Source organism: Hevea brasiliensis, chromosome 2, assembly GCF_030052815.1.
Source record: "Hevea brasiliensis isolate MT/VB/25A 57/8 chromosome 2, ASM3005281v1, whole genome shotgun sequence".
NCBI lineage: Eukaryota > Viridiplantae > Streptophyta > Magnoliopsida > Malpighiales > Euphorbiaceae > Hevea > Hevea brasiliensis.
In genome coordinates this window covers 113,010,164-113,026,980 of record NC_079494.1, presented here as the reverse complement: position 1 = coordinate 113,026,980, position 16,817 = coordinate 113,010,164, and the positions used below count along the sequence as shown (strand labels likewise).

Genomic DNA, 16,817 nt, shown 5'->3' with positions numbered 1-16,817 from the left:
GATTTTCGGCACGACTTAGGACGTACTTGATATTTTTTTTTTTTGTTTGTATTGAGTCAAATTTATTAAATAGATGTAATGTAATTGTCAGGTGAGCCGGGACAGCCTTCTTCCTCCGCCCAGCCGCCACAGTAATTTGTCGTCAAGTCTGTGAGTAAAATATTAATTTTAATTATAATTTCGATATTATTATATGTTCAGCATGCCCATGCATCACTTATATGAATATATTTATGTAGTTAAACTCTAGGCACGATTTATGTTGCATTCATAAGCATAATGTGCCATGAGTGTTGTTGTGGTAATTTGGAGCGGTGTGCGTGCGTTGGCGTGCGTGTGATGTGGTGTGGACTATGGATAGGGCGGGGTAGTCACGGCTGAGTTCTTCCGGGACCCGTTCCTTCGAGGGGTAGTCACGGCTTGAGTTCTTCACGGACCCTCGATTTGGTTTATTAAGCGAAAGTCCGCTTGAGTTCTTCACGGCACCAGTTGGATTTAAGAGAGTCATGCAGGATCGGCTCCCAATATATTATGATTGATGCTACGAGTGCGTGAGTGCTCCAAATTACCTTTTGATGCTATGATGTGAATATGATGTTAATGTTGCATTTCACTCTACAGTTGCATTAGTTTGAGATAGTTATAGAGATTATAGTTAAGATTGATATTTTACTCTCGAGTCGAACGCTCACTCCTGTTCAAAAATTTTTACAGCCAAGGAGGATATTTTATTATGGGTTAACTGCTTTTATCCTTCGCAGGTTGTTTATCCATGTTTGTGTAATTTTAATTACTCCTAGAATTTCCGCATGTGTTAGCGAGATTTATTTGAATTTGGTCCGTAATATTTTTATCATATTGGACTGTAAACTTAAATATGTTATGCATGTTGATGGATTGGATGAGGAGTGAGCTCCCATTTATTTTATGTTGATGAGTATGTGGAGGGTGAGTGACCTCCCCAATTGAGTATTTATTGTGTTTACAGTCGGGTGAGTCAAAAACTCCCGTTGGAAAGTCCATTTTATGGCGGACTCTGTCCGTTTGGTGTCATGAATTTGGGCCCAATGGGCCTTAGAATTGGGAAAATGAACAGTTAAGGCTAACTACGGGCCTCGGGGGCTATAGGCTGGCCCAGGACCTAGTGCCGGTCAGGCCCATAGGTTGGGTCGTGACAAATGTGGTATCAGAGCTTAGGCTCCAGATTCTTAGGGAAAATTTGTCTAAGTGTTTGCAAAAGTCAACTACAAATCACATGCTGAAAATTAGGGTCCACAATAGTCTTGCAATGTCGTCTTTGCTTCTATTTTCTGATTCATATATAGTTTCTAAATATCAGTCTATAGAGCTATGTAATGTGCGCTTTGAATTTTGTGGGCTAATCTTCTTGAATTTCGGAAAATGCGTAGAAGCGGGAGAGCTGCCATCGCACGAGAACCAAATGTGCTGACGAGGTGTCGGACAGATGAGGCACACTGCCCCAAGGAGGCGGGGTAGGAGGCCTAGAGTCGCTCAAGTAGAGGAGCGGCCACCCGATCTGAGATCGATCCTTTTTGGCACAGGGTTACATGGACCCAATGTCAGCTACCCTAGCTGGGTTTGAGAGTACCATCGACATGATGGCTCAATATATGGTCCGCCCCCCACAGCATCAGCTGTTCACCGCACCAAGAGTAGAACCTTACAAGCAGTTGTAAACTTCAAGAAGTTGGTGCACAGTATTTTGATGTGTCGATGACGCATATCGGTTTTGGATTCCTGACGAGCAGAGCGTAACTACTGATTGGTGATAGAAGACCGATAGAGTGTGTACAAAGATGTCATGGGGCTATGCCTAGGCAATGGATGAATGACTACGTGTTACCCCGGATGGAGGGTTTGTCATGGGCTCGGTTGTAGAACTTTTCATCAATAGATTTGTGCGAAAGCTACAGAGATCAGAAACAGTGGGCTTTTGAGGCCTTAAGACAGAATGGCCGGTCTGTAGATGAATATGCTACAGAGTTTCTGGAATTGAGCAGATATGCCCCTACAGCTGTTGCTACAGAAACTATGAAAGTGAAGAGGTTCTTAAAGGGGCGGGAGGTATGCGAACTGCCATGATGTCCGATCGATCTTTTGACGTGGTGGTTGACCGAGCAGACGGATAGAGATCGATTCTGCTGCGGATGACAGCGGAAGAGCAAAGAAGAACAAAGCAGAAGGTTCCTCAGGTGTCCCTCCCATGGGTACTCAGGACAGTGGTGGCCAGAGTAATTACAGAGGAAAGAGTAGAAATAAGAAAAGTGGATTTAGGCATAAACCTCGAGGATTCAGACCAGGGTACGGATCCAGCAGTGGTCAGAGTTCAGGGTCCAGTAGTTCTGGGTCTGGATCAGGATCCTCTTTGGCACCTTGTGCACAATGTGGAAGAGGGCATTCAGGACCTTGTTTGATGGGATCAGGAGTGTGCTTCAGGTGTGGCCAACCAGGTCACTTTGCTAGGGAATGCCCCGTTTTCAGTGAGCCACAGATGGGGTCACAGGGTTCTGTTGCCAACGTTCCTCGCCAGCTGTATCCGGGTGCTTCCCACATGGCAGGCAGTCAGTTCAGTGGCCAACAGGGCCGAGGACAAGGGGGACGTGGATATGGAGGCGGTCGAGGTAGGAGTCGCATGTGGTTACGCCACTCGGGGTAGAGTCAAGCTCGGGTTTTCACCCTGACCCACCAGGATGCTCAGGCCTCAAACGCAGTTGTGGCAGGTATTCTTCTGGTCTGTTCTTATGAGGCTCGTGTTTTAATAGATCCGGGTGCTACGCACTCATTTGTCTCCCCTGTATTTGCCATGAGATTGGGTAGAAACCCGCCACTTTAGAATGCCCTTTGTCCGTAGCTACCCCACTTAGTGACAACATAGAGGTAGATATGGTTTTTCCGGTAGCCCTAGTAGTAGTGGATGGAAAGATCCTCCCAACAGACTTGGTTCCTTTACCGATGAATGGATTTTGATGTAATTTTGGGGATGGATTGGTTGGCAACTCATTACGCCACCTTAGACCTGCAGGAACAAAAGGTGTACTTCCACATACCGTGTGGAAGAGTTTAGCTTTGATGGTGACAGAGCGTGGCTCCATATAACTTGGTGTGCAATTAGTGCTAGGAAAATGTTGAGGCGTGGATGCCAAGGGTATTTGGCATTGGTGAGAGATACATCCGTAGAAGGTGTCGACATGGAAAATGTTCCTGTTGTCGAGAATATATGGATGTCTTCCTGCAGGAGCTCTGTGGTTGCCACCAGAAGGGAAATAGAGTTTTGCATCGATGTTGTGCCGTACAAACCCCATTTCAATGCCACCTTACAGATGGCACCAGCAGAATCGAAAGAGTCAAGGAGCAACTACAGGAGCTTTTGGACAAGGGTATCATACTTCCCAGCACTTCACCCTGGGGTGCTCCAGTTCTAATCGTGAGACAGAAAGATGGGTCCTTGAGGTTGTTAATTGAGGATAGACAGCTGAACAAACTGACTGTGAAGAACAAGTATCCACTTCCTGATCGATGATCTATTTGATCACCAAGGGTCTAGATTCTTTTCCAAGATAGACTGCGATCAAAGCTACCATCGCTTGAGAATCGGGGATGAGGCGTGTCCAAAACGGCTTTCAAGACAAGGTATGGTCATTATGAGTTCTTGGTGATGTCTTTTGACTCACTAATGCACCAAGAACCTTCATGGACTTGATGAGCAGGTGATCAAGCCATTTTTGGACCGTTTTGTCATCGTATTCATTGATGACATTCTGGTATACTCTCGGACCGAGGAAGAACACGTGTGGCACTTGAGAAAAGTGTTGCAGACTTTGAGGGAGCACCAGCTATATGCCAAATTTTCAAAATGTGAATTTTGGCTAGAAAGCATCTCATTCTTGGGACATGTGGTTTCTAGTGACGGCATTCAAGTGGATCCCAAGAAAATTGAAGTCAGAATCGATTGGCTTAGGCCTACAACAGTCACTGAGGTGCGAAGTTTTCTGGGTTTAGCTGGCTACTACAGGCGTTTTGTGCAAGATTTCTCCAGGATAGCGGCTCCCCTAACTAAATTGACTAGGAAGAATGTTCCATTCATTTGGACAGATGACTGTGAGGAGAGTTTCCAGAAGCTCAAGGAGTGTCTAACCACTGCCCCTGTGTTGACACTACCTGTGAGTGGTGAAGGATACACCGTGTATTGTGACGCCTCCAGAGTTGGCCTAGGGTGTGTTTTGATGCGTAATGGAAAGGTAGTGGCTTATGCTTCAAGGCACGAAGAGGCATGAGCGAACTACCCCACCCATGATTTGGAAATGGCGGCTGTAGTCTTTGCACTAAAAATCTGGAGACACTACCTGTATGGTGAAGTGTGCGAGATATACACCGACCACAAGAGTTTGAAGTACATCTTCCAACAGAGGGATTTAAATTTGAGACAGAGGAGATGGATGGAGCTTCTGAAAGACTATGATTGCACCATCCAGTACCACCCTGGGAAGGCCAATGTTGTAGCAGATGCTTTGAGCAGAAAATATTCTGGTAGTTTGGCGCACATTTCAGTAAAAGAGACCACCGATTCAGAGGTACATGAGTTGATGGATCAAGGTTTAATCCTAGATCTTTCAGATGAGGGGTATTGTTGGCTCACTTTTCGGTGAGGCCGGACTTGAGGGACAGAGTTAGAGTTTCCAAAGACGAGACCAACAATTGATGAAGATCGTAGAAAAGTACAGCAAGGTGAAGGTGGTGAGTTTGGATTTGCCAATGATGGCGCCCTAGTGCAAGGTTCTAGAATATGTGTGCCCGATGTGGACAATCTCAGGAATGAAATCATGCAAGAGGCACACTACACACTGTACAGTATCCACCCAGGTTCCACCAAGATGTACCATGATGTGAAAGATAGCTATTGGTGGAATGGCATGAAGAGAGACATAGCAGACTTTGTGTCCAAGTGCTTGACTTGTCAGAAGGTGAAGTTTGAACACCAGAGACCGTCAGGGAAGCTGCAAGAGCTCCCTATCCCAGAATGGAAGTGGGAAATGATCACTATGGATTTTGTGGATCGGGTTGCCTCGTACCACGCGAGGATATGATTCGATATGGGTAATTGTGGACCGCTTGACCAAATCACTCACTTCTTACCAGAAGACTACATACTGCGGGCACAAGATGCCCGGCTCTACATTCGAGAAATAGTCGATTGCATGGAATTCCGCCCATAATATCCGATAGAGGGCCCCGATTCACTTCTGGTTTTGGAGAAAGTTGCAGGAGGCACTTGGCACACGCTTGAACTTCAAGACGGCTTTCCACCTCGACATGCACGGCAATTCAGAAGGACAATCCAAACATCGAAGACATGCTCCGCATGAGTGTCTTGGATTTTGGAGGTCAATGGGATGAGCACTAGCTTTGGTGGAGTTTGCCTACAACAACGATTATCACTCCAAAGATAGGGATGGCACCCTATGAGGCATTATATGGAAGAAAGTGTAGGTCTCCTCTGTGTTGGACAGAAATGGGGGAAGCGAAAGTGCATGATGTAGACCTAGTGCAGTACACCTCAGAGGTAGTTCCTTTAATCGAGAACGATCAAGACAACTTTTCGAGGCGTAAGAGTTATGCACTGCACGGAGGGATGTGGAGTTTGCGATGGCGACTATGTATTCTGAAGGTATCTCCAATGAAGGGAGTCATGAGATTTGGAAAGAATGGCAAGTTGGCACCTCGGTATATCGGACCTTTGAGGTTACCGATAGAGTTGGAGCGATTGCCTCACGGTTGGAGCTACCACCCAACCTTTCTCACGTTCATCCCGTGTTTCACATCTCCATGCTCAGGAAATACATTCCCGATCCTTCTCATGTACTGCAGCCGGATGTGATAGAGCTAAAAGAGAACTTGACATTTGAGGAGCAGCCTGTAGCCATAGTGGACTACCAAGTGAGACAGCTGAGATCCAAACAGATCCCTATGGTCAAGGTTTTGTGGAGGAGTCAGTCAGTGGAAGAGTGCACCTGGGAGTCAGAGCGGGACATGCGTAGCAAGTACCCTTACTTGTTCAATGTATAATCATGTACTTTATTCTGCCTTGTGTAAAAAAAATTCGAGGACGAATTTTCTGTAAGGGGGGAAGAATGTAACACCCCAAAATTTTATTAATTATGATTGATTTGATGGGCCCAGGAGGGGCTGTGTGATATGATTGAACTGTTGATATATGGATTGTGAGTATAGAAGTGCGTTTTTAGCCCTTTTGCAGGTTGGGTAGGTCCTAGGTATAGGGGAGACTCTGCCGGATTTTCGGCACGACTTAGGACGTACTTGATATTTTTTTTTTTTTTTGTATTGAGTCAAATTTATTAAATAGATGTAATGTAATTGTCAGGTGAGCCGGGACAGCCTTCTTCCTCCGCCCAGCCGCCACAGTAATTTGTCGTCAAGTCTGTGAGTAAAATATTAATTTTAATTATAATTTCGATATTATTATATGTTCAGCATGCCCATGCATCACTTATATGAATATATTTATGTAGTTAAACTCTAGGCACGATTTATGTTGCATTCATAATCGTAATGTGCCATGAGTGTTGTTGTGGTAATTTGGAGCAGTGTGCGTGCGTTGGCGTGCGTGTGATGTGGTGTGGACTATGGATAGGACGGGGTAGTCACGGCTTGAGTTCTTCGCTGGGACCCGTTCCTTCGAGGGGTAGTCACGGCTTGAGTTCTTCGCTGGGACCCTCGATTTGGTTTATTAAGCGAAAGTCCGGCTTGAGTTCTTCACGCACTGTGTTGGATTTAAGAGAGTCACATGGGATCAGCTCCCAATATATTATGATTGATGCTACAGGGTGCGTGAGTGCTCCAAATTACCTTTTTGATGCTATGATGTGAATATGATGTTAATGTTGCATTTCACTCTACAAAGTTGCATTAGTTTAAGATAGTTATAGAGATTATAGTTAAGATTGATATTTTACTCTCTGAGTCGAACGCTCACTCCTGTTCAAAAATTTTTACAGGCCACAGGAGGATATTTTATTCTGGGTTAACCTGCTTTTATCCTTCGCAGGTTGTTTATCCATGTTTGTGTAATTTTAATTACTCCTAGAATTTCCGCATGTGTTAGCAGTATTTATTTGAATTTGGTCTGTAATATTTTTATCATGTTGGACCTGTAAACTTAAATATGTTATGCATGTTGATGGATTGGATGAGGGAGCTGAGCTCCCATTTATTTTATGTTGATGAGTATGTGGAGGGTGAGCTGAGCTCCCCAATTGAGTATTTATTGTGTTTACAGGTCGGGTGAGTCAAAAACTCCCCGTTGGAAAGTCCATTTTATGGCTGACTCATCCGTTTGGTTTCTTGAATTTGGGCCCAATGGGCCTTAGAATTGGGTAAATGAACAGTTAAGGCTTACTACGGGCCTCGGGGGCTTTAGGCTGGCCCAGGTCCTAGTGCCGGTCCGGCCCATAGGTTGGGTCGTGACATATATTTAATAATTAATATTTTTATTATTTAAATTTAAAACATTAAATTAATTAATTATTATATATTACAATTATTTAAAAAATATAAAAAATCTAATGTACTTCTTTTTAAAAAAATAAAAATTAAAGAATAAACATTACTTTAATAATTATATATCTTTTTTAAAGAAATTCAATTATTAATTTCTAAAAAACTCAAATATTTCATTTTAATTTAAAAAAGATATTTAAAAAAAAAATAAAACCTAATCAATATTCATATTGAATTTTAAAATTAAATGTGATCATTAGTAATTAATTATTAAATATAATTACAATGTGTTTAAAAATATTTTATTAAATAATTTTGATTTTATTTTAAAATTTAAAAATTAGGAAATATAATAATGAATTATAATTATATTTAGTAATTAATATATTTTTATTTTTTAAATTTAAAATATTAAATTAATTAAAAATTAAATTAAGAAAAATAAATTATTTAATAATTTTATACTACAACTGTTTAGGAAATATAAAAAAAAATGTTTGATTCTAATTTAGAGTCGATATTTTAAAATAAATTTCTAATTTAGAGTCAATATTTTAAAATAAATTAAATCAAATTAATATTTATTGAATTTTGAAATTGAATATCTTGAGTTAGTAAATTATCAATAATTAACTACTACTAAATATAATTGTAGTAGATGTGTTTAAAAATATTCAAATAAAAAATTTTATCTAGTAATTAATTTTTTCATTTTTTAAATTTGAAATACCAAGTTAATTAAGAATTATATTTAGAAAATTAAATCACATGATAATTATATATTATAACTATTTAAAAAATAAAAAAAATAATTTGTTTTAATTAAAAAATTAGTGAATAAGCATTACTTTTAATAAATGCATTTAAAAATATTATACTAAACGATTTAATCTTCCTTCAAAATTTTAAAGCGGAGAACATGATAATGAATAATAATTATATTTAGTAATTAATATTTTTTTATTTATTAAATTTTGAATATTAAATTAATTAAGAATTATATTTAAAAAATTAATTTATATAATAATTATATATCACAATTATTTATGAAATATATAAAAGATGTTCGATTCTAATTTAGAACAAGTATTTTAAATAAAATTAAACCTAATTAATATTCATTGAATTTTAAAATTAAACGTATTAAGTTGATAAATTATTAGTAATTAAATAGTAAATATAATTATAATAAATGTATTTAAAAATATTTTATAATGAATGATAATTATATTTAGTAATTAATATTTTTTTTATTTTTTAAATTTATAAGATCAAATTAATTAAGAATTATATTTAAAAAATTAACTTATATAATAATTATATATTATAATTATTTAAAAATTATAAAAAAATACACTTTACTCTAATTTAGAGTAAATATTTAAAAAAAAATAAATTTAATTAATATTCATTGATTTTTAAAATTAAAAGCCTTGGATTGGATTGACAAATCAGCAATAATTAAATACTAAATTAAAAAAAATTTGCAACACCAGATCTTGACAGGGACATGAATCTCTCCGACTAATAATTCATATATAGCAATTATTATAGGTCACTTAAACTATCTTCACAATCAAAATATCCAATATTTAAGATTAACTTTTTTTTTTAATGATTAATTACTTTATGCTTAATTTATTTTATTTATATTTTATTTTTAATTTTAAATTATATATTAACATTTTTATTCAATAATAATTAATAATAAAATAAATTATAATTAAAAAAATAAAAATTATGACATGCAAGAAATTTCCTAGTTTTATTAAACCTAATGATTAAATTTTTTAATGATTAATTACTTTATGTTTAATTTATTTAATTTATATTGATATTTTTAATTTTAAATTATATATTATAACCATTTAGGAAATATATAAATAATTTATCGTTATTTGGAGTTTGAATGTCAAAGTTAATGTAGGAGTGGCACTCAAATTTTAATTAGATAATTAAAGTAAATGATTATTATTGTTGTTTTTTAAAAAGTTTGAATAAAAAAATTTTACGTTTTGAAATTTTGATAATTATTTTAATAAATAGACATTATATTTAAAAAGTAATTTATACTTTATTTATAATATTTTATATATTTAATAAAATATCCCAAATTAACTTTATGGTGCTTCACTAGAATTTAAAAGGTTATATTAATTAAAGAGTAAAATTTGAATTACATTTAAAAAATTAAATTAAATAATAATTATATATTACAACTATTTAAAAAATTCTGAAATAATTTACTATTATTTAAAGTTGAAAGGTCAAAGTTAAATTATGAGTGATATTTAAATTTTAATTGGGATAATTAAATTAAATTATTTGACGTTTGAAGGTCTAAGTTAATTTAGGAGTGAAATTTGAAATTTAATTAGGTAATTAAATAAAAATTAAATATAAAAATTACATGAAATTTCATTGCAAGAAAATTTTTCCTTTATTGGCCTTTTTGCTTATGCGAGTACCCAGAGAGGGTTATAATTTATTATTATTATCTTTCTATGTAAATTTAATTAGGTAATTAAATAAAAATTAAATATAAAAGTTACATAAAATTTCGTTGCAAGAAAATTTTTCTCATGTTACTAATTTTTGTTACTAATTATATATATATATATATATATATATATATATATATATATATATATATATAAATAGATATATGGGTTGTAAATAAAAAAATAAAACTGAGCTGCTAATGGATATAAATATTACTTGGTGAAAATTGTTTTGCCCTTCCACACCTTAGGTCCATAGATTTCAAGCAAATCCAATATCTGTTTTGAACTCATGGCCCATTTTAAATAATGGACATATCAAATCTGTTAATGACTCCAATGCCATCTTAGCCACTTGCCAAAGTAATAACAACCTCATGTGAAAAATATATATTTCCAGGCCAGGATTGCCTTCATCAAAGACGGAGAAGGAAACTTCTGTAATTGCAAAAGATCTAATAATAATAATGGTCTCAAACTACTCATTATATGCTTGATTAAAACTAATACCATCTATGATTTCCAACACATGATTTATTGGATTAACGAGGTCTGAAAATCTTTCTATTAATATTCGTTTTCCTGAGCAACTTGCTGGAATTACAAGTATTTTTTTTTTATTTTTAATAAGGGGTAGTCGTTCAGATTCAGACATCTGTGGTGATACTTTCATGGGCAAGGTGTCATTTAAGCCTCAAAAAGCGGTAAATATCTTGGATTTTTTTTGCTAAATTTCTCTCCTTTTTTTTATTTTTTCCAGGAAGTTCGGTTGGAAAACACGACACTTTTAGTTGTCCTCAATTGTCCTCATATTTCATTCCTGCATGCGTTTCAATTAAAATATCTCGACCTAATCTAACGTGGAAGCATGCAATTGGTTCTAAAATGATAAGCATTCTGTGTTCAAAAATCCTTGCGCACCCCAATAGTATAGCTTTCCATTGTCATATTCCCTCGAGCACCCATTACTCGACCATACCATAGCAGATAGCACAGAAGCAAACTACAATGGCAACACTAACCAGTCTTAACCTCTCAACTCCTAGAGTCTTAGCCAAGGCCACAGACGCACCAAAGGCTCAACCCATCTTCAAGTTAAACCACCCATGGAAGAGGGCATACCGATTGGGGTCTGGACGCATGCAAATCCAACCAGTGAGAGCAGCCCCAGATAGCATATCGGAGAAGGTGGAAGAGAGCATCAAAAGCGCAGAGGAGGCCTGCGCAGGCGACCCAGCGAGCGGGGAATGTGTGGCGGCTTGGGACGAAGTGGAGGAACTGAGTGCAGCTGCTAGCCATGCGAGGGACAAGAAGAAGCAGTCTGACCCTTTGGAGAATTACTGCAAGGACAACCCGGAGACAGATGAGTGCCGCACTTATGAGGACTGAAAATGGGTTCTTTGCTTATTGCTTTTAAGTAATCAAGTTTTAGATGTTCATAATCCTTTGAATATGTGAGGAAATTGAAGTTATTGTATGATGGATTTATCATGGGGCTATCAGATGCATATACCATACCATCTTAGAAGATAAATTGCTAATTATTACTTAACGTATCAGTGTTTTTGTTAATTATTTTTTAAAAGTTTTTTCCTTTTATTGTTATATTGCATATAATAATAATAATAATAATAATAATAATAATAATAATAAATCAACTTGATAATAGTATAAATTGTTAACTTGTGAAGCTTTATAACGCTTTCCTCAGACATATGTATCTTCTATGTTTGGAATTTAAATTTTACTCTTAATTGTTGCTAAATGAATAAATAAAATGAACTCTCCATCCATCATTTATTGTTTGCTTTAGTACGTGACGTAGCATTTACAACCTCTTATCCTTTTTTCCAAAGCAATCAACTTATTTGTATTGATGAGATGATAACCATTGTGTATTACACCCTATGTTGTGTTGTGCTGGTTTGGGACAGCCTTGTAAGTCTTTTTTTTTTTTTTTTTAAGACCTTGGTTTTCTTGCTTTGGGCTTGTTTAGTGGACTTTTGTGATTTGTTTTAGTTGGAGTGAGCTTTGGGGTCTCTATAATCTGTTGGATACTTTCGCTGTGAACCGGGTCTCAGGCCTTTTCTGCATTGAATCTTTAAGTATTTACTTTTTTATATTTTAATATAATATAAATTACAAAATTTATACACATTTATTCACATTTTATATTTAAAATACCACTTATTATAACGACTCACTACAGTTAATATTTTTAATTAATAAATTAGATAAGGCTTAAATTGTATAAATCTACACTTCCTTACAGTATGAACTATGAAGGGGTATATTTTATTTGGCATGTGGCGGCCAATTCACTTGGACAGGTGGCAAAAATAGTCAACAAAGGGTTTTGTTTTTGTTATTATCATTTAAAAAATAAAAATCAATAAATCCTATGGCCCCGCTGCTCGCAATTGTTACCGTTTACGGTCTATCCAACCCTCAACCACTGATAGCAAGTACAACAGAAAGGCAGTAATTTCTCAGATAAAAATACCTTGATGGGCGGCCAAGACATTCTAGATGAACCACAGCAAGAGTCAAGGTTCTCTACGCAACCTCTTCATCTTTATCTCTGCCGCTAGTCAACAATCGTTACCATAACACAATATCGACCTTCTCAATTCAAAAGTTTGCCCCACGATTTGAGTTTCAGTCGCCATCAGATAAGTCAACTAACAGGAACCTTCAGTTTCCAAATCACAGAAGAGTATTCTATGTAACACCGGTTTAAAAGTCACAGAAGATTGCAATTACCTGTTCGGTAGGAAAGGATAACATATACCAATTATCATCCCCTGAAAAATCCTTACCCACTGTGAAATTTCTCTAGTCCAACAACTTTCTAAGGGGCTACATAGTTGTGTCCAACCTGAAAGAAACACTTGAACCTTATCCATTATATTGCTTTTAATCCATGTATCTGCCATAAGCAAAACAAAACTCTAAAATATGCCATTCTTCAGCACAAATTATTAATGGACTTACAATTACAGAATAAAACGCAATCGCAAATTGAACAATTTCCGGTCATGAGAACATATGACAATGTACAAGGCCATTGAATAACATAATTGAAACTACCACCATTTACAGGCACACAAAGCAACCAACATAGAACTAACAAAATTGAACATAAAAGAGACTTCACCACTCCACACTCAACTCCCCACAGCTGTAGCAATCAAGTTTAATCTAAAATCAAACACAAAAAGAGTATTTCCATCCATAAACTAGTATCTACTTTTATGCTACTCATAAATTTTGCGTATTAACATGATATGACGAATAAAAATACATATTAGCCATTCCACAACATTGACAATTAGAAAGAAACTCATATCTATATCAAGCACAACATTCAATTGCCTAAAATTAAATTACGAAATCCCAGATAATGGATAACAACTAGTACATTGTAAACAGAAGGGAAAAAAAAACCAACACTAGTACATTGTAAACCACTACAAACATTGAAAGAAAAAGAAGTTAAACATGCAAGCAAATCACATTACGACTTCATGCCCAAAGACACGAAAACAGCATTCGCCAAATACACCACTCCACACTACACAAAACGAACCCATAACGGAAAGAACACCCCAATAGGAAATACATCCCCAGCTTCTCGTAACTCACTAACCGGATGCAACTTCAATACTCAAATATATCAGCAGATGCCATGATGGGCTGCACGGGGCAAGGAAGTTGCCATGGTTTCAGAAGGGGGTCAGGTATCTCAGGGATCTCAACTGCGAAGCCACTAACCTCCTCCACGATCTGGAGCACCGAGTTCAAGGACCGAAGCCTTTCGGTCAATTCCATAGCCCGAGCCCTCAAAACGCTATTGGCGGATTCCATCTCCACGTACCGTTGAGTGTTGTCGTTGATATTCTGCCTCAGTCGACCATTCTCATTCTGCAAAAGAGTCAATTCATTAACCAGATCTTCCATCTGTTTCTGTTTCCTCATCCTGGAACGCCTGGCGGATTCCCGATTTGATATCATCCTCTTCCTTTTCCTTTCGTCGACATTGGCATAACGCGGATCAGAATCAGATCCAGAGCTCGCTGCCTGCCTTTGCATTGCAGAACTAATTTTTTTTCCCCGAATTTTCCAACAGAAAAAATAAAATAAAATCTCAAGGAGCTTTCAAGAAGTACCTGTTAATAAACTAGATATTCGATACTATGCACTAAATTGAATTAGAATTAGGGCTTTTCAACAGTCAGATAAGAGGGGAAATAGGGATCAAAATTTACAAGACACGTTCAACACAGAGAAACTAATTCATGAAAACACGTAGAACCAGTAGAGAAACACAACCGAGAAGGAGTGGAGAATTCGAACTCGACGCATAAGGATAGCGTAATTCATAGAAAATCTAAAATCATTGGTATTTGTTTTACGCGACCCTAATCTCCGATATCCAAGTCCAAGAGGACTGAAGCGAATTAAGATCTAAGAGGAAAAATCGAAAGCAGAAATCGGAAACCCTAGATCTGGATCAAGATCAACAAGAGATTACGAAAGCGAAGGAGGACGGAAGGGGGGGAGGGCGACGATAGCGAAGATATAAAAAGAAAAGAAAAGAGGAAGACTTAGCTGACAGTTGCAGAAAGAAACGGAACGCAGACAAACGCAACCTTACAAATCCGAAGCCAAGCGAAAGAAGGTTAACAGAGTGCCGGAGCCAGGCTTTTATAGAGGGGATGGCGTGGATTCCAGTGTTAGGTGGGATTATAAAATAGAGCGTTTTAAAGGTTTTTTTAACCTATATTTGTCGAAAATTAGTGGCGTCGGTGCAATCGCTGACGTAACGAGTGACGTCAGTCGCCAGCTGTTTTTTTAATTTTTATTTGGTTGTCGAGGGAATATACTGCAATGATTCTTTTACTCGGTCCAAACCAATAAAACAAAACGTAGGGCCATTTCAATGAAATGAAACGGTGTAGTTTCGTTTGTCCTTGTATTGAAAGGAGGTTTGTGAATCGAATTAAATCAGCAGAAAAATGTGTGTTTTATTTTTTGCATTTGTCTTAATGTAAAAGGCGTTATAACTTTATTTTTAAAAAAATGATGCCCTACAAATTGTTAATTTCTATCATATTTATAAATAATTAAACTTTTAAATTTATAATAATATTAATAATATGTCAAAAAAATAATATCAATTAATAAATTATATATTATTATATGTTTTACAAATATACATTGTAATATAATTTTAAAAAAAATGAAAAAATATCTAATGATCAGTTTGTGTTTGGTGGCCTAAATTCATTTGCACCTTAGTTATACTTGGTAGGATGAAGATTACTTGTTGTGTTTATGATTGGGCGCACTCCATATGTTTCCTAATGGGACTTGGTCACATTATTATCTTTAAGGTTATTATCTTTAAGGTGCTCAATCCCATAAAAAAAAAAGCATAATTCTTTCTATTTAAGCTCTTTAAAATTTATATATATTTATATATTATATATTTTTATATGCTTAGTTTACTCACTTAAATACTACTAATCTTTTTATATGCTCGTGATTTAATTTTTTTATTGAATTTTTTATATATAATATAATATTATTATATTAAATTAATAATTAATTAAATTTAATTTTCATTATTATAATATTATATTATCATATTATATTTTACTCTAATTAAAGAGGGTTTGTGTTTTTTAATTATTTTATATATTTAATTTATTAGTTTTAAATAAAATTAGGCTATAACTCCATATTGTGTTACATAATTTTTTTTTTAGAAGCATAACAACTATTAATGAGTAAAATCATATATTATTCAATAAATTTGAAAAATTTTTGACAAAGGTAAAAAACAATTCAGTTGCATAATAAAAGTTGTAAAGAGAATGTCATTATAAAAAAAAATTAAAATCATCAAAAAATTGAAATTAAATTAGCTAATTATTTAAAAAAATTAAAATTTAATTTAGTAGTTAATTATTCGTTTAATGTTTTTTAATTTATTTATATAGACTCGTAATTTTATCTTTTATATATATAGATTTCTATTAATTTTTTGTAAAATATAATATTTTTATAATATATTAATTTTAATAAATAATTAAATTTAATCATTTATTACCATAATACCATAAAATTATTTAATTAAAATATTTAAAAAAAACATTATCAAAAATTTAAATGATAAGAAATTGTAAAAAAAAAAATCATCAAATACTCTTAAATACAATTGCAACTCTTATTTCTTAGCATTTTATATTAAGATTAAATAATTTTTCTCAATTCACGATAATTTAACACTCGACCTCACTTTACTTTGAAGAATACAAAAATTTTTATCACTTATACTAACCCATTATTAAATTCACTATTCTGCAGAATCATGCCAATTCTTCCTCTCCATATGAATGCAAATTCTACATCAAAAAGTTGTATTTAAAATTTTGAATTATTATTATTATTATTATTCACATTAAACTGTAGAAAAAAAAAATTAAATTAAGAAATAACATACATCATCCTCATAATAACCAACAATGGTAACTTTTGTTAAGGACTATCAAAGGTGAATGGCTCATGACAACTTCCTTTGGCCTTCTATTTGTTCCTACAGCCATAAAATAATAAGAGAAAATTATTATTTAGTTCTTATATTTTAATAAAATTAATTATTTAATTATATATTTAAAAAAATAAATTATTTAATTTATGTAAAAATTTTTATTAAATTATTTAATATTTTATCAAAATTTTCATTGTTTATACTATTTATATTACTATTTAATA

General features: G+C 34.8%; 2 protein-coding genes and 1 long non-coding RNA gene across 3 annotated transcripts; 2 read left to right on the top strand and 1 right to left on the bottom strand.

The window, feature by feature from the left end:
- The first annotated feature begins 6,398 nt into the window (after positions 1 to 6,398).
- On the top strand, positions 6,399 to 7,299 carry LOC131170657 (uncharacterized). Its single transcript, XR_009141435.1, has 2 exons — positions 6,399 to 6,459; positions 7,035 to 7,299. It is a non-coding gene; the product is annotated as an uncharacterized LOC131170657 (long non-coding RNA).
- Positions 7,300 to 10,800: 3,501 nt separating this feature from the next.
- LOC110657820 (calvin cycle protein CP12-2, chloroplastic) lies at positions 10,801 to 11,593 on the top strand. The gene has a single exon (XM_021815187.2). It carries the CDS (start codon positions 11,046 to 11,048, stop codon positions 11,424 to 11,426), a length of 381 nt encoding a protein of 126 aa, XP_021670879.1. The 5' UTR covers positions 10,801 to 11,045; the 3' UTR covers positions 11,427 to 11,593.
- A 1,794-nt stretch (positions 11,594 to 13,387) lies between these two features.
- LOC110657809 (bZIP transcription factor 53) lies at positions 13,388 to 14,765 on the bottom strand. Its single transcript, XM_021815176.2, has one exon. It carries the CDS (start codon positions 14,127 to 14,129, stop codon positions 13,698 to 13,700), a length of 432 nt encoding a protein of 143 aa, XP_021670868.2. The 5' UTR covers positions 14,130 to 14,765; the 3' UTR covers positions 13,388 to 13,697.
- Between the last annotated feature and the right edge of the window lie 2,052 nt (positions 14,766 to 16,817).

Bases quoted from the DNA above. Each gene is read 5' to 3' on its own strand.
- LOC110657820 (XM_021815187.2), top strand. From the start codon at position 11,046: ATGGCAACACTAACCAGTCTTAACCTCTCAACTCCTAGAGTCTTAGCC.
- LOC110657809 (XM_021815176.2), bottom strand. From the start codon at position 14,129: ATGCAAAGGCAGGCAGCGAGCTCTGGATCTGATTCTGATCCGCGTTAT.